Source organism: Podarcis filfolensis (assembly GCF_964270895.1).
Source record: "Podarcis filfolensis genome assembly, chromosome: 10".
NCBI lineage: Eukaryota > Metazoa > Chordata > Lepidosauria > Squamata > Lacertidae > Podarcis > Podarcis filfolensis.
In genome coordinates, this window is record NC_139612.1 from 46,231,401 (window position 1) to 46,253,083 (window position 21,683).

The 21,683-nt window shown below is 44.7% G+C and overlaps 1 protein-coding gene across 2 annotated transcripts in view; it reads left to right on the forward strand.

The window, feature by feature from the left end:
* The first annotated feature begins 1,415 nt into the window (after nucleotides 1-1,415).
* The window catches only part of NPTXR (neuronal pentraxin receptor), a 28,287-nt gene continuing 8,019 nt past the window's right edge, over nucleotides 1,416-21,683 (forward strand). The window contains exon 1 of one of the 2 annotated variants that reach the window (XM_083573537.1): nucleotides 1,416-2,372. In XM_083573537.1, the coding sequence (XP_083429663.1) occupies nucleotides 1,743-2,372 (630 nt within the window). In that variant the 5' untranslated portion in view covers nucleotides 1,416-1,742. The remainder of the gene's footprint in view (nucleotides 2,373-21,683) is intronic. The other variant, XM_083573538.1, reaches the window with a different exon arrangement.

The following is a 21,683-nucleotide window of genomic DNA, read 5'->3' on the forward strand; positions in this document are numbered from 1 at the left end:
TGCACAAAAAGTATTAACAGAAATGTGATATTTTGGAATAGTAGAGTTCATACAGAAAGCACACAACTAGAAACCTTGCCAGAGTTATAATGATGCTAACATATTTTGTCATACTGCATTTTACAATTAATTATTTAGACATGCAGCAAATGGTGGTGGTCCTGTATCCTGTTTTCATTTATTCTTTTCTTGTCCCCTGTTTTTGTATTCCTGAAGCATATTAGAAGGCCATGTAGTCATATAAGATTTTCTGCTTTCATAAATAATAATAATTTTACAATTATAAAAAAATACAGTGCATTCATATTCAATTACAAAGTTCTAGCAAATGAATCAACTATTTAGAAGAGCACTGAAAGGTAAGATCTGTTTAGGAAGTAAGATTTCAAATAAAACATATCCCGCAAATTAGAAGAAATTTCAGAACACATCTAAAAGGATGCCACTGTAATTAAATTGATGCACTGAGCTTTTTAAAAATGGCAACCTTGTCCAAAATGGAGAATTTTAAAACATGTTAATCCTGATAAACCAAACATAAATTTACAACAAGTTAAGCAAAACAGGTGAGGAAGTATATAACAAAGGATCATAGAAATTTATTAAAGTACGTCAGAAACCAGATACCAGCCAGAGAGGTAGAAGGACTATTAGATGGCAAAGGTGTGGAAAAGAAGCACCACAGACAAAAGGGAAAGTGTGAGAGAACTCCTTGACTCATTCTTAATTGCATGAGATGGAGAAAGATTCACACTTGAAGCATTTCCCCCGGTACTGCATCTGAAGAGCTATTTCACACAGAGGTGACAGACATGCAATTGACAAAAAGGAATGTGCCACAGGGGTTATTCAAGCTGATATTCACTCAAGAATCGTTAAGGAGCTCCGATGTGAGTTTGTTGGTCCTTTAGCAAAAATAGAAATAAATCAATCTGGGATTGGCCTCTTTACCGGAGCACTGAAAGCCCCCTCAGTCCCTATAGCATTATATTATAGACCCTCCAACCTAACCTCTGCCTCGCTTAACCAGAAAGTATGGCTAGTGCTAAAAGGGTCACATACGGACCAAGCCTTTCTCGCTGGAGAAGGGCTAGGGGCAAAGAGCAACTAGGAAACGTGACTTTCTCATGTTTCCTCCTCGCCCTTTCACTGCCAGCTCTCGATCGTCATTACGCTGCTCTCTTTACATCTCAATCCGACGGGAAACAATCCCGGGCACCGCGGTTTCATTCCCCTTTCCCAAAAGAAGAAGTGCTCCCAGGGCGATTGCTATTTCCCTCCATTCCCCGCCCCAGTGTAAAAAACATGCCTGCTGGATCGTGTGTGTGTGCGTGTGTGTGTGTGTGACAAAGAGAGCGAGAGAGAACTGGTGATTCTTCGAGGCAGCACCAACAGCGCCCTTCGTCCGCTCCTCCCGGCGCCGAAAGGGTTACGAGGCAGCCGCCGGAGGGGCCCGGAGAGGAAGAGTCGATGACGTCCCCGCTCGCGCTCTCCAATCAAGATATAATCAACAGCCTTGGTTCAGGTGGCAGAAGGAAGCCGGGGCTTCTCCAGCAGCCCGTCCTCTCTCTCTCTCTCCAGCTCCCCGGCTCCTCTCTCCCCCACCTCGTGCCGCTTTCCCCTCCCGCCCCTTTTCTCTCTCCCACCCCCGGCTCCCCGCCTCGGGGTGCCGCTTTCTCTTGGCTGGGGTCGCCCTCGAAGCTGCCACCCTGAAGTTTCTGGTGGTGCTCCTGGCCGCAGGGATGCTGGCTTTCCTTGGTGCAATCATTTGCATCATCGCGAGCGTCTACCCTGCGGCCGGCGGCAAAGGAGCTCTCCAAGGTGCTGACAATGGCTCCAACGCCGCGGCCGCGGCCCTGCTGCCCGCCTCGGGCTCGGCCGACAAAACGCTGGGCGCTCTCCATGGTGCTGGAGAGAGCCCCTACGGGGGCTTCTCGGCGGGGCCCCACGACGCCCTGCTGGACCTGCTGGCCAGCGCCCGGCCGCAGCAGCACCAGCAGCTCTTCAGCCGCTTCCTGTGCACCCCGCTGACCGTCGAGTGCCCGTCGGAGGGGAGCCCGCAGGGGGACAGCCCCGGGGCGGCCGCCGCCAGCGAAGAGCTGCTCTTCCTCCAGAGCACGGCCGAGCAGCTGCGGCTGACGGCGCAGCAGCAGAAAGACCAGATCCTCATTGACCAGGAGACCATCCGGGAGCTGACCACCAAGCTGAGCCGGTGCGAGAACGGCCTTGAACTTAGTTTCCAGGATAGCCCCTCCGTCTGGGGCGTCCCCAGGCAAGACACCATGGGCGACCTGCCCTGGGACTCGCCGGCCATGATTCAGGAGCTGGAGGAGGCTGTCAGGTCTCTGAAAGACAGGATCGACAAGATAGAGGTAAAAAATGAAAACGCACCGCCCTTCGTAAGCCAGTTCCTTTTAGGTTCTCCCTCTCCTTTACTATCCCATCCTTTCGCTTCCCCTCTGCCTTATGCACACGTTACTTTTACCTCCTTTGCTGTAATCAGGAGTTATATTATCAGGCACTTAAAAGCCTACTCATAAGCAGTGGTTAGGGGAGACTCACAAGAGGGAAACCAAGATCTGCTAGGTAGTAACTGCAACCCCACTTCCAGCATAGCAAGAGGACAGATGGCAACTTCATCTTGCTATAATAAATTAACTTCAGGGTAAATACTGCAGAGAAGATGAGGGGCACACATACCCTCAGTCCCAGGCAGGTTTCTCTCCATTATTACTACTGCATCTCCTTGTTCATGGTTTCTCTCTCTCTCTCTCTCTCTCTCTCTCTCTCTCTCTCTCTCTCTCTCTGTGTGTGTGTCAGTCAGTCACACACACATTTTATCACACACATTGCCAATATTTTTAATTACCTCCCCCCGCAAGACCATCACCTAAATTGTATATGGGAGCAATCTTTCTCCCGTAAGGATAGGCTATTAGTTTGTGAACAGTCATGTTCCCCTCTACTTCTGCCCATAAGGTTGTTGTTTTTAAATTGCATTTTAATAATTCATGCAATTTAATCATAGCTGTGGTATATTCTGGTAAATCACTTGGCCTTAACTGGGTAAGATGTGTGTGTCTAGGTTTGGGACTTGGGTGGAGGGTGACTGTGTGTGTGTGTGTGTATATATATATATATATATATATATATATATATATATATAATGAGGGGATGATGAATACAGTGGTACCTCGGGTTACAGACGCTTCAGGTTACAGACACCGCTAACCCAGAAATAGTACCTCGGGTTAAGAACTTTGCTTCAGGATAAGAACAAATTATGTGGCGGCAGCAGGAGGCCCCATTAGCTAAAGTGGTACCTCAGGTTAAGTACAGTTTCAGGTTAAGAATGGCCCTCCAGAACGAATTAAGTTCTTAACCTGAGGCACCACTGTACTTGGCTGTTGCACTGAGCACAAACATGTGAGTTGCATTCTAGTACTCTCTGTAAGCAATCTCTTTGATGGCTCACAAACATTACCTGTTAAAGAAATAGGCTATGTGCAGAAATGTGCATACAAGCAGATGAACAAACAGATAAATTGAGATAAAACAAAAAACCAAAAACCAAACAGACGCATGCTTGGGTCAGATTATCATCGCACACCCCACAGCCATTCTGTCCCTATCATCAGAGCACATTTTCTTTCTAGTCACATTTTAATTAATTCTCGGGAGACAGAGTTTTCTTCTCTTCTGTTGAAATACTATATATTACGAAAAACCTGGGGGCATGTTACATATTAGAGCACCTGATAGTAGAAGTTTATGAAATTTGATACTGCATTAGGGGATCCAAATCCTATTCAGTTTTGCTTTGAACTAATTATTGCTTTAATTCCCCATGAGCATACTCCTGTCTCTGTGTTATTAATTGCTTAAAACATTAATTTTATTATTTTCATGCCGCATTGCTTGATATCCGTATACCCACCAGTTACTCAGATTAATAAAGGCAACAACATAAATTCTTGGGAATGGATTCATTTATTATTTTCTTCTGTTCCTGTTAAGAACTCTATTAAAGTCAAAGACATACTTCTACTCCAGTGTCAACTCCTGCACTGCACATGGCATTACTAGTAGGCCAGTGTAAAATGCTTGGTGGCTCTGCCACTAGGTCATTTTGCCTTTGGTTTTTAAAAATCACAATATCTCGAAAGTTGTTTAATGAAGCTAGATATTATTTCACACCCCTGTACATTCAAGATATTGGCCCTAGGGCCTTCCCCCCACCTCTCCCCCCACACCACCAGGATTCTCTTATTACTCATCTTGGAATCCTTGCCCCAGATTTCTGCCTCCTGCCTGATTACAGATGGATGAGACCAAACCTCACACAAAGAGCTACTGCTGATGTTTCCCTAGAGAGATGTTTTCTGCTTTACGGCTGCGTGAGAAAGGGAGAGGGAGAGAAAGAGCTTTGAACTCCCATGCTCTGTGGATGTGCTTTGACTAGCTGATGCTGAGATCAGGGTTCCTAATCAGAGAGGTGCAATTTGCACGTTGTATTATTTGCCACTGAGTGCACACTCCCAAAGGAGTGGAAGCCAATCCCACCTTTCTGATGAGTGAATTCATGTCAAGGCTATTGGCAAACACATGCTTTTATTGCTTTCACAGTTTACATTTGTGGGGCTGCATGTGTACCAACAGAAAACTGTATGTGTGCGCTTCTACAGTAGGTTCACTGCTGTATTTTTATGTACATCTGCAACCAGCCTTGCAGTTTTCTCCTTTGGCCAGACTTTAATGCTGTGCCCAGACTGAATCTCTGGTTCAGAGCCTCCTATGGTCCTGGATCCTGGCAGAAGTTAGCAAGACACTGTTTGTATCCCTGCTTTCCATTATACATCAGGGAGGTTGTTGTTGTTGTTTTAAAAAGGCAAAGGTTGGATGGTTAGTACAGTAATTATACACTGGTTGAACTTCCAGGCTGAATTCCTTTTAGAATTTGTGAGATCTGGTACAGTACATAGGTAAAGGTAAAGGGATCCCTGACCATTAGGTCCAGTCATGGGGTTGCGGCGCTCATCTCGCTTTATTGGCCGAGGGAGCCGGCGAACAGCTTCCGGGTCATGTGGCCAGCATGACTAAGCCACTTCTGGCGAACCAGAGCAGCACACGGAAACGCCGTTTACCTTCCCGCTGGAGCGGTACCTATTTATCTACTTGCACTTTAACATGCTTTTGAACTGCTAGGTTGGCAGGAGCAGGGACCGAGCAATGGGAGCTCACCGCGTCACAGGGATTTGAACTGCCAACGTTCTGATCAGCAAGTCCTAGGCTCTGTGGTTTAATCCACAGCGTCACCCGCGTCCGGTACAGTACATAGTCATTGGGTAAAGTCATAGCCTGCCCAGACATTCATAATAATCTTCAAAAGCCCTCTTCTCAGTGCCCCACCCTAACCACCACCATTGGAGATAAGGCAGTTAACTACTGGAGAGAGAACCTTCTTGATCCTTACACCCAGTTTATGGAACACTCTCTCCTCTAAGAAGCTCATCAGATGCTGACTTTCATGCCTTTCCAGAGACAGTTGTTCTCTATATGATTTGAACCATGGCTCACGTAAGTCCCAGTCAGGGTGCATTAAGCAATGCACTTCTCTCTTGGATTCCACCTGGCCAGCTTGTGAGCTGGGCTATATGGATGGGTATATTCATAGTTCAAGATAAAGCCATGCTTGTTTGCTATTAATGACCATGCCTATAGCATGTAAAACTGTTGAACTCAAGCATACAAATTTCTGCCATTCACTTTTACAACAGTCCTTTCGGAGCCCCAGTCTTTCAGATCCAAGTGTGATAGGCTGTCTTGTAGAGCTGCGTTTTTGACAGTGAAACAGTTAAAATATGTCCATGGCAATCACTAAGAGGCAGCACTGATGGTTCATTCCTTTCAGACAGCACTCTCATACAAGATCCCTTAATGGTGGAAAGCCCTGGTGGTTCATGTGATTGATTTGTCTGCAGAGTGTCTAGAAGAAATCTGACAGGCACACATTGTGCAGAATGCCCATGCCCATGCCCATGCCCATGCCCATGCCCATGCCCATGCCCATCATGCTGGAGGTGCTGAGGAATCTATTTCTCCCCTCCTGATATAGGGTGATTCTATGCATGTTTATTTAGAAGAAAGTCCCACTGGTTTCAATAGAGCTTACTCCTAGGTAACTTATCATCATCATTTATTAAATTTCTTTACAGGATTGCAGTCTAAACGGGTGCCTGATAGGTGGATGGTTCTGCCTCAGGGCATGATCCTTTGGCAGCTTCCAATTCTAAGATTCCAGGATCTTTGGAAGCTGGCAAGGCAGGTTATTGCCATTCCCAACTAATATTTCAGGGGGAAAGCAATGAACAACGCCTGACCCAGTCAACCACAGGCAGAGCATCTTGTGCAGGCATTGTGCTATTTTAGAAATTTTGCTCTGAGTTTCCTCATGAGATACTGAGAAGGGTTCTTTTACTGAAGAATTCAGAAAAAACAAAATTCAAGTAAGTGAAACACTAGTTTGATTTAATTTAAAACAGCCTCTTAATAACAGACCCATAGAGCCAAATTTAAACACATTTAAGTTTTTTAAGGGGAATTGAATACATGATTGATTATCTCCTGCTGAAATCAAATGGAATTAACACTACTAAACTTTCACTGGATTTCCCCACAGACTTTTTATCTGCATGCTGACATACGTTAGAGAGCATCCATTGATTCTGCAGAAATTTGAGAAGGGATTTCAAATAAGATTATTACTATAATCTATGTGTTGTGTTATGACTTTGAGACATTAACAGGATTTGGGGAAGATTTATCAAATACCTATTAAAGATTTTGGATCTTAATTCACACTGAAGTGCTCTGGTTTTTATGACCCAGATCATAATCCCAGATCAATGTGGTTTATGGTAGTAATGACTAAACCCCTTAAGGACTCACCTGAGGTCACAATCCAGCTCAAATTAGATGTGATGGGCTAAACCATGGTATACAGGCAGTTGTGTGTACCTTTCTTTTTAGTGAAAAGCTGGTTTGGAGGCTGGCATCAGGAGTGGAAGAGCAGCAGAAAGAGGAGACACTTAATTCTCCACCCCACCCCCCGCCACTTGCCTGCTCAAAACTGCCTGTTCCGAACTGGGAACCCCAAGTTTTGTTACCCACCAGAGGGAAAGCTGCTTGTGGATGGCTTTTGAGCAGACAAATAGTGAATGGGTTAACCAGTCCCTCCTCCCCATTTTACTCTTGACTGCAGCTTCTGAGACTGCTTCTCAGGGTAGGGGAGAAAAGAAACAAGCAACCATTACTTTGATTAGTTATCCCACCGAAAGCCGTAAAACAGAACATGCAGCACAATCCTAACCACATTTTCTTCGAAACAAATCATACTGAGTTTAATTTCCTCACTAGCCTTTCTTTCTTTTCTGTCCTCATTTTTCACCCAGTTGGCTCCCTGCTTGCAGCCTTAATTGAGACTATCTGAAATCCCATTAACCATGACTAATTTCTGCTGGTTTCTTCTTAGAGATTAGCATCTTATTTCTGATTAGGTTGATACGAGGGTGACAGTGGGCAAGTAAAGAGTCCATTTGGTGCACGTTTCAACAAAAGTTTGCATCCGGTGTGGTCCTGGGCTTCCTACAGACACAGGGTTGTATCCAGCTAAGTCCTCCTCAAAGTAGACCCATTGAAATCAATGGATCTACCTTATTCGTGTCCATTAATTTCAGCGGGTCTATTCTGAGCATGATTACAACCAGATACAACCCGTATTTAGGAACATAAGTGAAATGAGCTCTTGCCACCCTCCAGGGTGAAAGCTGAGTGAGCTTTGGGGAGTCAGGAGCCACTGGCAAGCTATGCATTCTTTGGGTGGGGTTCTTTCCAAGTGCCTCGTATGATTATCTAATTAAAATTGTGCTTGTTGCTTTATTTGTTAAAAGCTCCCATCTCTTTTATCTCCACTGACTTGCACCCCCCCAATATCCTTTTTCTTGCTCATTCATGATTTGTGCTTATGAGGCTATCGCAGCAGTCGCACGTGATCCTGCTTTCAGTACAGCTTGTGCCTGCAAAAGATTTGGGCTGGTCATACCAGTCCATTTCCATTCAATGCATACTCTGCAATGTCCTGCTGAGATCCCATAAAGGTAAAGGTAAAGGTACCCCTGCCCGTATGGGCCAGTCTTGACAGACTCTAGGGTTGTGCGCTCATCTCACTCTATAGGCCGGGAGCCAGCGCTGTCCGCAGACACTTCCGGGTCACGTGGCCAGCGTGACAAAGCTGCTCTGGCGAGCCAGCACCAGCGCAGCACACGGAAACGCCGTTTACCTTCCCGCTAGTAAGCGGTACCTATTTATCTACTTGCACCCGGGGGTGCTTTCGAACTGCTAGGTGGGCAGGAGCTGGGACCGAGCAACGGGAGCGCACCCCGCCGCGGGGATTCAAACCGCTGACCATGCGATCGGCAAGTCCTAGGCGCTGAGGTTTTACCCACAGCGCCACCCGCGTCCCTATAACATACCACAAATGTTGAGATCCCATAACATACCACAAATGTTCTGGTATGTTTCAGTTCCAGTTTTGTAGTGCTTAGAACCTCTCCAGACATCAATAATATGGTAGCACTGGGGACATCATGGTAGCACTCCAGACATCAATAATATGGTAGCATCACAAAGCAAGCTAAAGCAGAATAAATCCATCACTAATGCAGAATACACCTGCAATAGAACACCAATGTGGAGGGGCCAGCCAATCTGACTTCTCCTCAAATAATGGGGTGGGGGGGGACACCCTCTCAAAGCTCAATTCTAGACAGAAGGCTACCTATGTCTCACAACAACTGTAATAATAATAATAATAATAATAATAATAATAATAATAATAATAATAAATTTTATTAAAACCCACCTGCCCTGGCCAGAGCCAGGCTCAGGGTGGCTAACACCAGTAAAATTACAGTAAAAACATAACAGGGAAAAAATGCAGCCTCATTTTAAAAGTAGCCCATAGATCAAAACCATAAGGGGAGGGAAACATAAGGGTCAGACTGAACAGCTCTGTCTTGCAGGCCCTGCAGAAAGATGTCAAGTCCCGCAGGGCCCTAGTCTCTTGTGACAGAGCATTCCAGCAAGTTGGGGCCAGTACTGAAAAGGTCCTGGCCCTAGTTGAGACCAATCTAACCACCTTGCCACTTAGGACCTTCAAAATGTTGTCATTTGTGGACCTTAAGGTCCTCCGCAGGGCATACCAGGAGAGGCGGTCTCATAGATACGTGGGTCCTAGGCCACATAGGGCTTTAAAGGTCAAAACCGGCACCTTAAACCTGACCCTGTACTCCACCGGGAGCCAGTGCAGTTGGTAAAGCACTGGATGAATGTGATCCTGCGGCAAGGGCCCTGTAAGGAGCCTCGCCGCAGCATTCTGCAACCGCTGGAGTTTCTGGGTCAGCTTCAAGGGCAGGCCTGCATAGAGCGAGTTACAATAATCAAGCCTGGAGGTGACTGTCGTATGGATCACTGTGGCCAGGTCAGGGCGAGAAAGGTAAGGGACCAACTGCTTAATATTGCTTAATGTGTGTAGATTCAGTCCATTAGATTCAGTGCTGAATTTATTCATGTCCATCTTGCCCCCATGATTGAGGGGGCCTGGGGCCACATGACACCACCACGCTGTGTGTGCACGCCCTGTAGTGTGCACACATGATGGCAGCATGCCCTGCAGTGTGCTGACATTACTCATGCACATCACGGGGCATGCTGATGTGTCATGCAGACAGCCTGCGGTGTGTGCGCGGGGATGCCACAGAACTTGGAGGGGGCCCGGGACCTTCACTGAAATCTGGGGGGGGGGGGCTCAGCATAGATGGCACGCCTGTGCATGTCTGTACACAATTTTGCAGTTCTGACCTCTGGGCAGAGCTTGGTGCTGGAGTCGCATGTTCCATTTCAATGCTTCAGGCAAAACAGGAAGTGCTGTCCTGCCCTGCTGCCCCTGTTGCTGCTGCCTACATCATCTGCCCTGCCACCACTGCCTTCACTGCCTTCACCTTGCCGTCTCCACTGTTGGAGGAGAAGCAGCATCAATTTTGGGTGAAATATTGTGCACGTTGTAAGATTTCAGGTGATTTCAGTGAGATCTCAGCCAAAATCAGCAAAATCTCCACTGAAATTGGCGCCAAAGCAGGCAACGCTTCTCCCCCCCTGCTGGAGACAGCAGGGCAAGTGGGGCATCCATGGGAGGGCCACCTTGGGGGCTTCTGCCACCTGAGGCAGTGGCCTCACCCCATCTAATGACTGGGCCGGCCCTGACACTAATTTTTAGAATGGGGTGGGATGAGAGAGACCTGTGGCTCTGCAGAAGTTGCTCACTTTAACTCCCATTGCCTTTGACCCTTTGGCTGATAGGAACTGGAGCCCAACAAAATCTGCATGGCCACAGGCTCCTAAACCCTGCTGTAGAACAACCCTGTAAGACTTGACAGTATTACTTATTATCCGTAATCTTTAGACCAAACCGTCAACATAAGTCACCATTATTATTCCCATAATATGACTGAGGTGAAGAGATGGTGGCTTTCCTAAAACCGCCTAATGAGTTTGTGGCTAAGCTGAGATTTACCCAGGGGCATCATGTTCTTAATTATCACATATTCTTATCACATCCCACACTTTGCAAGCTCTGTTAAGCTTCCGAAACTCCAGCACATTGTGTGACTGAGGAACAGTTGAGGGAGTTGGATGTGTTTAGTGTGGAGAAGAGAAGAATATGAGAGCCGTCTTCAAATATCTGAAGAGCTGTCACATGTAGGAGGAGCAAGCTGGTTTTCTGCTGCTGCTGCAGGGGGCAGGGCCCGAACCAATGGGCTCAAATTACAAGAATGGGGATTCTAACTAATCATTAGAAAGAACTTCCTGATGGTAAGAGCTGTTCAACAGTAGAATGGACTACCTTGGAAGGTGATGGACTCTCCTTCGTTGGAGGTTTTTAAAGAGAGGTTGGCTGGCTGGCTATCTGTCAGGGATTGTTTGGCACTATGATTCCTGCATAGTGGGGGTTAGACTAGATGGTCCTTTGGGCTCTTTCCAACTCTACATTTCTGTGATTCTATTACTATTTCAGCTACCAGGGGAACCTCTGCAAAGATGGGGACAGGATGCATCTCATAAGTCCCCAAATGATCCACAACAAACCAATAAAGCTTCTAACAAGTTGGGCATGAGCTTGTGAAGCAGTCTTCTTTTACCTTAGCTGGTGAAAGTCTCAGACACTGGATTTTCTGATGCTTTAATAACTGACGGCTTTTGATCTCCTTAGATAAATGTGTGCAACTGACAATGAATGAAATTAATCCCATCTAAGTAGACTCACACAAGGGACGCGGGTGGCGCTGTGGGTTAAACCAAAGAGCCTAGGACTTGCCGATCAGAAGGTCGGCGGTTCGAATCCCCGCAACGGGGTGAGCTCCTGTTGCTCGGTCCCTGCTCCTGCCAACCTAGCAGTTTGAAAGTACATCAAAGTGCAAGTAGATAAATAGGTACCGCTCTGGCGGGAAGGTAAACGGCGTTTCCGTGCGCTGCTCTGGTTCGCCAGAAGCAGCTTAGTCATGCTGGCCACATGACCCGGAAGCTGTATGCCGGCTCCCTCGGCCAAGAAAGCGAGATGAGCGCCGCAACCCCAGAGTCGGTCACGACTGGATCTAATGGTCAGGGGTCCCCTTACCCTTTACCTAAGTAGACTCACATATTGCAAAAGCAGAGAGTGCTTTTCTCTCTCCCCCCCCCCCGCTTTCCCCCCACTCCAGACGTTGACATTTCACATGATTAATATTACCTGGCATCTTTCAATCTTTCTGATGGCTTGGCAGCCAAGAATCATACACAAATCCCCACACCCCGCCCTCGCTTCAGCAGATGGGAAATTATGAGATCACCCAACAGCTTTTAAAAATATGCATTCTGAACATTTTCCTCCTCCCCCCGTAAATATTCTCTGATAAATACCACCCAACCCACATTGGTTTCAATAAGATAATTGGGCGTAGGAGAGAAAAAGGCTTTAGGCCATGAGATCTGGAGAGCTCAAAACTCCCTGGTGATTTACAGAGCAGACTCAGCTGAGGGTGAAATATCTGACATGTACCATCCTCATCAAGGTGCAAAAAGCTTTCCAGCTTTGCTTGGGGAATTCAGCCTCCAAACATTGCTCAATCCCTGGGCAATTGTTATGTCTGAATTTGCAAAATCACACAGTCAGTTCCCATTTGCCCAGAATGCTGGGATTTACTAATAATCTCTCTGCTGGAAATGCAATGGGAGCTGCTGGGTGTACATTGTTACCTGTCAATTTGGCTCAACTCATAATAAGAGCATCTCTCTTTGCAGAAAGTGGTATACTTCCATGTCCATCTGAAAAAGGTGAAACAAGCTTCACAAAGGGGAGTAATTAGTTTTTTTTTTTAATTAAATATTTATTGGTATTTTCAAAAAACACACAACAAACAAAAACAAAAAAATAAACAAAATAAAAACAACACAAAAAAGCATATTCGAAACTAAACAGAAAAATAGAAAAAACACATACAGTTTCTGATACTTATTTTCCTCAACCTTGTTTCTCAGACCTCCTCACACCTCCCCTTCTTGTATTCCAATTTAAATTGTCAATTCAGCAAGTCCTTAACTTATTTCTTCACCTTAACTTAAACATTTATTCTAACATACTGTTATTTTACTTTACTTCTTTTTTCCATTTCCTCCATTTATTTTTAACTGCCTTATTTTCACTTAATTTAAAAAAAAGAAAAAAACCAATTTCACCTTATTAAAATTACACATCAATACTTATACCTCATTAATTTATTCTTAAACCTTTTTCCTAAGGTCGACCAAAATTTCCCTTCCACGGTTTACCCAATTTCCTTACCACTAACAAAATATAAAACAAACAAAGCAATGCAAATTGTCCTTATGTACCCTTTGGATTCCCAACCTCCACCCACCCTTCTCCCGGTTCCAGTCCCCAACCAATATCCATCAGTCTTTATATTATTTATTTAGCCTGGAGATCTCAGGTCCGAGGCCCTTATGTCTCTCTCAGTTCCTTTCTGCCGGTCTCTTTGATAGACCTTGATGTTAAGCCCCAGGTCTCGGAGGGGCTCCGGCCCAACAGAATCGGTGTTGCTTCTAGCCAGTCCTCCATACTTAAAAGCAAAAGCAAAGCCTATGGGGTATTCCAACTCTTGTTTCAAATTTCTTTCAAATCCAAATGTCCCCACAGCTCCAGCTTCCACCTTCAACAAATTTATAATCCTCAGGTCTTCAGATCTCCTCAAAAGAGGATCTCTCCATTTTCCAAATTCCCAATCAAACCAGGCTTTCCGCATCCAGTTTTTATTGTCCTTTTTTATCATCATGTCAGGCCTCATATTGTAGCTCTCCTTTGACTCCTGCAAACCTCCATCTCCTCCTTCGTTTTCTTCAAAAAGAACATATTGCTCCATCGTGTCTACGCTTTCGGTTTCATTTATTTGTTCAGTTGAATAGGCTTCCTGTTTCAAATCCTTATCAGACTCCAAGCTGTTGTTTACTGTCCAGTGTAATAGCGATACCTCTGTAGACAAAGCATCGTACTCATCTTGTAAGTTTCCCAAGAGAACCAGTGCTCTGTCCAATTCTGCTTGGAATTTAGACACTCCAGCCATTTTTGTAATGTAGTATCCTTGTTACCCCTCTAGGGGGATTTAATTCCTTGATCTTCCTTTCAGCTCAAAAACCAAAAGTCCAGTTATTTTGTATCAACCTTATTTTCAACAAGTTATCCCGAATAAACCAGCAAAAACAGCAGAAACAATGTTCTCTTTTTCCAGCTGACAACTAGCTGACTAGCAGCTCACTTGACAGCTGTCAAAATCTTCCATGCAACAGGCTTTCTCATCGGACGTTCCCGGGTCTAGGGGGGGGTGTAGTTTCAGCTCCCAAAATTCTTTTTATCCTCCAGAATATCTTCTTATAATGTCCAAACCGTGAGGTCAGGATCTTTTGTTAAAAAAAGCAAGAAACAGATTCTCTCGACCTTAGCTGCCCAGTCCTTTGCTTTAAGTTGTTTACAAAGAGGGGGGGGTGGACTTCCTTTTTAGCCCCTTCCCGCTCGTTCCAAATCCAAGATAAGAATTTTTTTAAAGTTCCAATCTCCGTATTACTCACGGGTTGATGTTTTAGGATCCAATCACTCTTAGAAGAAGTTGGCGCTCTCTGTCAATGGCTTGCGGCTTCACTCCGTAGACGAGGGAGTACTCTCAGCACCACGCCTTACCCTGCCTCCGTTCCGAAGCCTTTAAAAAGGCTCCGTCGCGGATTGGGGGGGCGCAAATGGTGCCCGCCGAGTCTCTGTGTTCACAGGCATCCGCGCCTGTGATTTTAAGGGTCCCCGCTTCGCCGCAGCGGCCAGACCCAGACGCTACGGAGCCGATTCCCTCCGGAGCTCGGAGGGAATCTGCCATTAAACAGTGGCACCAACCCGGAAGTCCAAAGGGGAGTAATTAGTTGACTGCCAGTTAAGAAATAGAAAAGCGCTGGGAATAGATTCTATACCACCAGAATTTTTGGAATTTAATGTTACCCTGTGGTCTCTTCTGCTGGTAGCTGTATTTACATATACAGTGGTACCTCGGGTTGAGTGCTTAATTCATTCCGGAGGTCCGTTCTTAACCTGAAACTGTTCTTAATCTAAAGCACCACTTTAGCGAATGAGGCCTCCTGGTGGCATTGCGCCACCAGAGCACGATTTCTGTTCTCATCCTGAAGCAAAGTTCTTAACCCAAGGTACTATTTCTGGGTTAGTGGAGTCTGTAACCTGAAGCGTCTGTAACCTGAAGCATATGTAACCCGAGGCACCACTGTACTGATTTAATAGGACGAGTGCTGAGGCTTGGATCACTGCATTAATTGTCCACATGTTTAAAACTAGGGGCTGCTGCTCCTACTTATTTCACTAGCCAACCCTATCACCTACTCTTTCTGTAACAATCTCCACTCTCTTTATACTTGGCCAACTCCATCCTCCTTCCCTTTACACCTCACCAAACCCCCTTCCTTCCTTTTACTCCTTGGCAAATCCTACCACCAGCCTTTACACCTTGCCAAACCCACCCTTCCAGCTCGCCTAAACTGCACCTTGTCTTACTCTATTGCCACTTCCACCCTCCTTGGCCTCTGATCCTGCTGTCAGAGACCAAAACAACAGCATCACTGTTAGAAGAAAAGCAGTAGAGGAGCAAGATGATTTCTGACTCTAGGTCCCCTACCTCCTGCTCTGTCATCCTGCTGCCATTTGTGCAGCTGCCTATCAGCAGCCATGTAAACTGCAGCCTGACAACATCCTTCTGATTTTATTATACAGACAGAAAGGCTCTGAAGCTTACCCAGCAAATTATTGCCCAATTAGTTTGTTATGTGTAATTGGGAAACTTTATGCAAAGCGCCTGCATATTAAACTAACGAGTAATAAGAGGAAGCCATTTTGGCAAATGAATAAGCAGGGTTTAGGCAAGGTATGTTAATAAGCTCCTGTTCAGGCTTCTTTTCTTGATTGCTATATAGAAAGAGCAGATACTCATAGTGTATGAACCAAAGTTTGGTTTTACGAAGCCATGATAATCTTATGCCTAGCCTGAAGGCTGCAAGAGCCTTTTCCCAACCATACAGACTGTGAGATAAACATAGCCATGAGCTGTATCTCTTCCTTTGAAGATGGGTGACTGAATGATTTACAGTTCTCTGGTAGCAGCACCAAAAGGGCTCCTTGACAGCTGAATTTTGGTTATTCCCTGTTTCAAATAAAATTAAGAAAAATGAAATAATTTATCTCTGTGACACATTGAAGCCTCTGCTGGAACAACACAGAATGTCTGTTTAATTGGGAAATAGCAATCTTATTACCTTGATACACTTATATTTTGGGGTACCTTTTGATGCAACATACTTCTTGTTCAGATTTTAAGCATTGCCTGTGTCTCTGATTAAACTGGAAAGCAGCTGTTATGAGCTGAAACATGGAGATATAAGATATGGGCTCTCTAAGGTTGTGGTGAGTGATGTTTTCCCTTGTTGTCTGATAATTGTCCAAGTGTTTGCCTTTATACTCTGTATTTGCTACATTAGAAGCTTATTTTTATTTTAACCAGTATTTTCATCCCTGTTTAGAGACAGAAGCCTTTGTTTTGGGCTGCTAGTTTAAGAAAGTACAGTACAATATTAGCATCTTCTTAGGTCTTCTTCCAAGCTCAGGCAGAATTTATGGCTTAGATTTGATAAGAAAGGCAAGTTGCAATGAAAGGATGAGAAACAAAGAAGACACAGAATTTTGGTAGAAGTCAAGGAGAATCTATCAGAATGTGGGAAAATGTTTGATGTGAAAGAATTTTATATTAGAGAAATAATATAATAATATAATAATAATTTATTATTTATACCCCGCCCATCTGGCTGAGTTTCCCCAGTCACTCTGGGCAGCTTCCAATAAAGTATTAAAAACAATACAGCGTTAAATGTTTAAAACTTCCCTGAACAGGGCTGCCTTCAGATGTCTTTTAAAGATAGGATAGCTACTTATTTCCTTCACATCTGAAGGGAGGGTGTTCCACAGGGTGGGCGCCACTACTGAGAAGGCCCTCTGTCTCGTTCCCTGTAACCTTACTTCTCGCAATGAGGGAACCTCCAGAAGGCCCTCGGCGCCTTAAGAACTGGAGCATTTTATTGGAGAGTGGGGAGGACACTTTTCTCTCTCTGAATGTTGTCTTACAATTTTTAGCCTACGTGGTTAATCTTTATTCCCACAACAGCACCTTCCCTGAAGGTGTGCTAGCTTGGGAGATAGAGAGTAGATCTGTGTTTTTTGCATTTCTTTGAGAAAATTTTCTGTGCTAAGAGGGGACTTGTACTGTCAGGATAGATCTCATAGAGCCTAGATTTTTCTTAGGGTTCTCCTTTTTTATTTTTTTTACCTAATCCTCATGGATTATTTTTGCTCGAGAATCTTCCAGTGGAAACAGGTTGACCTCACCACACCAAGTCTGGTAGATATGGACCTTTGACTCATTATTCCACGAAGCCCATTGTCTCTTACTTTAAAATCATAAGTAACTTTTCCTACATTGTTTTAGAATGTCTTTATAAGAGAATGAAACTTCCTATTGTTTTTCGGTTAACAGGACTGGAGGGAGGGTGTTTAGAAGGATAACTGTTTTCTTGTATTTCATTTTTCGTTTATAATTTCTTCATATATTTCCTTTGTTTAGTGCTCATAGTAGCCTCACAGTACTTGTTTCATTTATTCATGTAAGCATTTTTATATAGTTAGCTTTCATTACTATTTACAATTTCCCAATAATTTTTAATGAATTTTCAATTCACTTTCTTTTGGTGTGATTCTGGGCTTTTGGTCACTAGCCATAAGCTCACTGGAGCAAATTAATATACTGTAATCTAAATTTAGATTCAAACTAGATCCTTTATAGATCATTCTTTCGTTCTAAACCATTTGTTGTTCTATGTTTGCTGGCACTGGGGCAGAGCGGGGTGGGTGGGTGTAAAACCACAATGTAGACTTGAAACATCAGTCTACAATGGCATGTTTTGAGTGCCATTAAAGGGCAGTGCTTAGACCTGCCCAAATTGATTCAGCTGTCAGGAAAAGCAGGGAAAGTTGATAGAATTTCCCTTGCAGCTATCACGAAGGGAGAAGTAATCTTTGGTGGCATAACACGAATACTTGGAATATGTAGGCACAAATCTTGTTCATCTCCTTGGCAGTGTAAGAGCCAGGACTGTAATTCCTTAATAATGATAGGAAATTGGGGTACTGGAGAGCAGAAGGAAGAAAAATGAACTATATAGGAGCAAGAAATTCATTTAGTAAGGGCAATGACAGAAATGAGAAAGGGAAAAGAGAGATTACAGAGACAGAAAACGGAATGAGATGGGGTGGAGGTAAAGAAGCCTTTCATTATTCGATGTAGGACAGATTGCCTTGACGCTAACAAGAGTAACAAAAGCGAAAAACCCTTTTTTCTATTAACAGATGGAGTCATACATGAAAAACAGGGACATGGCATTTAAATCCAGAACTGGAACAATCAAAGGGTGCAGCAGACAGTATCTCTGCACCCTTTGTCAAAACCAGCCAGACTCCATGGATCAGAAAACCTTTCCAGTCGCTTGGCAGCATCAATAGCAAAACAAAAAAAGGGAGAAGGCAGGTCCAGGCCACCAGCAGGCAACACAATTGAACCATCTGCAAACATGAGCTCTTATCAGGAATCATGTCTCCCTTTGCCATTCCCAAAGGGAGGGCAGGGATAATGACTTTTTTTATCCTTCCTCTTCATCTGTCCCTGTCACTGCTCAGTTCTCCCCATTGTCTCTTTTCTTTGTGGATCTCTCTATTCTCTACCTGGATGGCATTTGAGCAGGCCACATTCTGTGCATCTCATATCCTGCAGGGAAAAAGCCCAGATGTAATGGGGGCAAAAGCAAAGCAGAGCGAAGGTGTGCGTGGAGACCCGGAAGCATCTCCCCAGTGGCCAGCTAATTTAATACAATGAGGAACAGCCTCTCGGGGACACAGCATGAGTCTTGGGCGTTGAGTGAATTAAAACTAGAACAGTGCAGCTCACCAAATAAACCAATCCAGGGTTTGAACCAGGCAGGAGAGAGCCAATGACCTCACATATCTCTCGTTAATGCCGATGATTCAGTTGTCATAATTGCAATTGAAGCTTCTTCTTCTTCTTTGCTCCCCACAGAGGCACGGGGATAAAGGAGCACAATTGCCCTCCTCTCGTTTCCTGATGAAGCGTTTTCCTGTTAATTCTCTCTTTTTGGAAAGGGCACCATCCAAGCCCTTTTGTTCTCCACAGTACACTCCATGCCTTATTTTCCCTACAGAGGCGATGGTTTGGTTCCCACATCACTTTTGAAAACCTTGATATGATTAATCACAAAAGTGTTACCTGAAGCGTTCCTTGATTTTAGAGAACTGGAGGGTGGAATTCAGCCAGTTTCCATGGGTCCAGGAACAATGCAGCTCTTCATCTTAGTAAGATAGAGTTGGAGTGAGTGGAAAGATCATCTAATGGCACCCAACTCTTGCTGAATAAAAAGCTTGCAAGTTTGTCTTTATTCATTCAGGGTCAAACAAGGCAAAACAAAGACCCAGGACAGGAACCCAATTCAGTAGGAAATTGGGTCCCCCTCCACATTGCGTTGCTTAAAATCATAGAATTGTAGAGTTGGAAGGGACCCCAAGGGTCTTCTAATTCAGCCCCCTGTGATGCAGGAGTTTAACAGCTAGAGCTGAGAGCTGGCTCACAAATACCTGCTCAGGAGTGGTCTATTTGTGTGCTGAGCAGTGTAGTGTCAGAGCAATGAACTTGTGTGCACTCCCTGCAGGATTGCTCTAGTCCTTCATTATTAATTTAAATGTTCCCAGACTGAGCTCTGGTACGTAGAATAGCTTGGAGGGCTAAGCAAATAAGTTCTGGAGCTAAGCTCTGTAACCCCTGAAAGCAGTGCAAAATGTCTGGAAAGGGGCTCATGGTGAATGAACAGTTGCAGCTCCTATCAAAATCGATAGCTGTTGCAGTCACCCTGTGCCTTCTGATGATGTGGAAAGGTCATGGATAAGCTCATGTGTGAACAAGGATTATAGCTTCCTCAGAGTCTCAAGGCCACTTCATACATCACACACACTTTTAACACAGGCATCCAAGGAAACAGAATGGTATGTTAACAGATATATTAGCAAAGTACTTCTTCACACAGCACATAGTTAAACCATGGTCCTCGCTTTCTCAGGAGGCAGTGATGGCCACCAATTTGGATGGCTCCAAAAGAGAATTAGACAAAGTTATGGAGGATAAGGCTACCAAGGCTACTGACCATTATAGCTATGCTCTCCCTCCACAGCCAGGGGCAATAATGCTTCTGAATGCCAGTTGCTGGAAAACACAGGAGGGGAGAGGGCTCCTGTGCCCAGGTCCTGCTTGAGGCCACTGTAAGAACAGAATGCCAAGCTAGATGCACCATTGGCCTGATGTATCAGGCTCTCATCTTCTTATGCTCTGTCTCAACCACATTTGGGAACATGGTCTGAGGACATGTGGTGCTGTTTCATTGTTAAAGTGAAATAGGTCTGTCCTGGATCTTCCAGGATGGGAATCTCCCTGGGAACTCCATGTAAACTGCCCTGAACTTCCAAAGTTAAAGTGGAGATGAGGCTAAAAATGAATCAATGTGCTTGCAGCATCCACTGCTCAGCACACTTACATAACCAGCCCTATAAATGTTAAATGCAGCATAACAGATGCCAAGCAAATCCAAATAATTTCTCTTTTACTTGTTGAGGGCTGCTTCCCATCTTACAGGAAAAACAAGATCCCATTTGTTCACATGTCTCTGTGCCACATATATGGCAGGGAAGCGTGTCACTGAGAATGCACATGAGCCTTGGGCAACTGCGTCTCCAGAGCACATCTTTACTTCATGTGTCAGACATATGTCTCCATTCCACACGTAGCAGTGATCATAATGGAGACACACAGCGGTCCAACAGGGCTGACTCTCTGGAAGCTGCAGCCCTGGTTCACACATGAGCTCATGAATGATAGTATCCTCATACTCAGAAGCCTCTGGGTGATTGTATAGCAATAGATGCTGACAGCTGTTACAGTCATCAACTAAGAATCTCCTTCCACCAGACTTCGTCACTTCCTTGGCTCACCCACTGTCCTCCAGCTCTTCTTCTTCTTCTTCTTCTTCTTCTTCTTCTTCTTCTTCTTCTTCTTCTTCTTCTTTGTAAACCACTGAGGTTTTTTACAATCAAGTGGTGCATAAATTATGTGAAATGAATCAAGTTATTCTTCCTCTTCTTCCCCCTCCCCTTCCAGTGAGCTCCTATGGTGAACCACAACATAGAGCTCAACTATCTATAGCCAAGATCCTCATCATGCAGTGCAGTCATGTTCATGTAGATTATTCAGGCCCTCTGCTAAAACAGCCCTGGTAGGACACCAATACTGCCTTCTTTAGGAATTAGGTTGGTAGCTACAAAGGATAGGACCTTCTTCATGGCTGCACTGCTGTTGTGGAGCTCCTTCCCCTCTGAGATGGTTTTGATTTTGCTACACTAAAGGGTTTTATGGTGCTTCATTCCCGATTCTTAACATTGTTTTAATGGATAGAGTGTTCCATTGAATGTGTAACTTGCCTTGGGCCCACGGAAGTGAGAAGGACAGGATAGAAATTAAACAAAGCATTTCCCGAGTATCCATAGTTGCAAATCTAAAAGGTATTTAGAAAGTTCAGCTGGGAAACTAGGGCAGACATAAAAGCATCTGGAAGGCAGCAAGCAGCAAGCGACTGACACAGATCACTTACATAAAAGCAAGATAAACAGGCAACTGAGGAAACTGTGTTACCTGGATTGAGAGGCGAGGGCAGAGAAAGTAAAGCACAGTTGACAACGCAGGCCAGTTCTGAACTAGCACGTTTTCCCTCCTTGCCGCTCAGCTCACCTGAGCTGGTCACACTCTCAGATGGCCTCTCCCCAAGTAATGAATTAAGCTGTGATTATCTAGAGGCCTTTAGCGCAATGACCTCATCTCAGGCCAATCTGG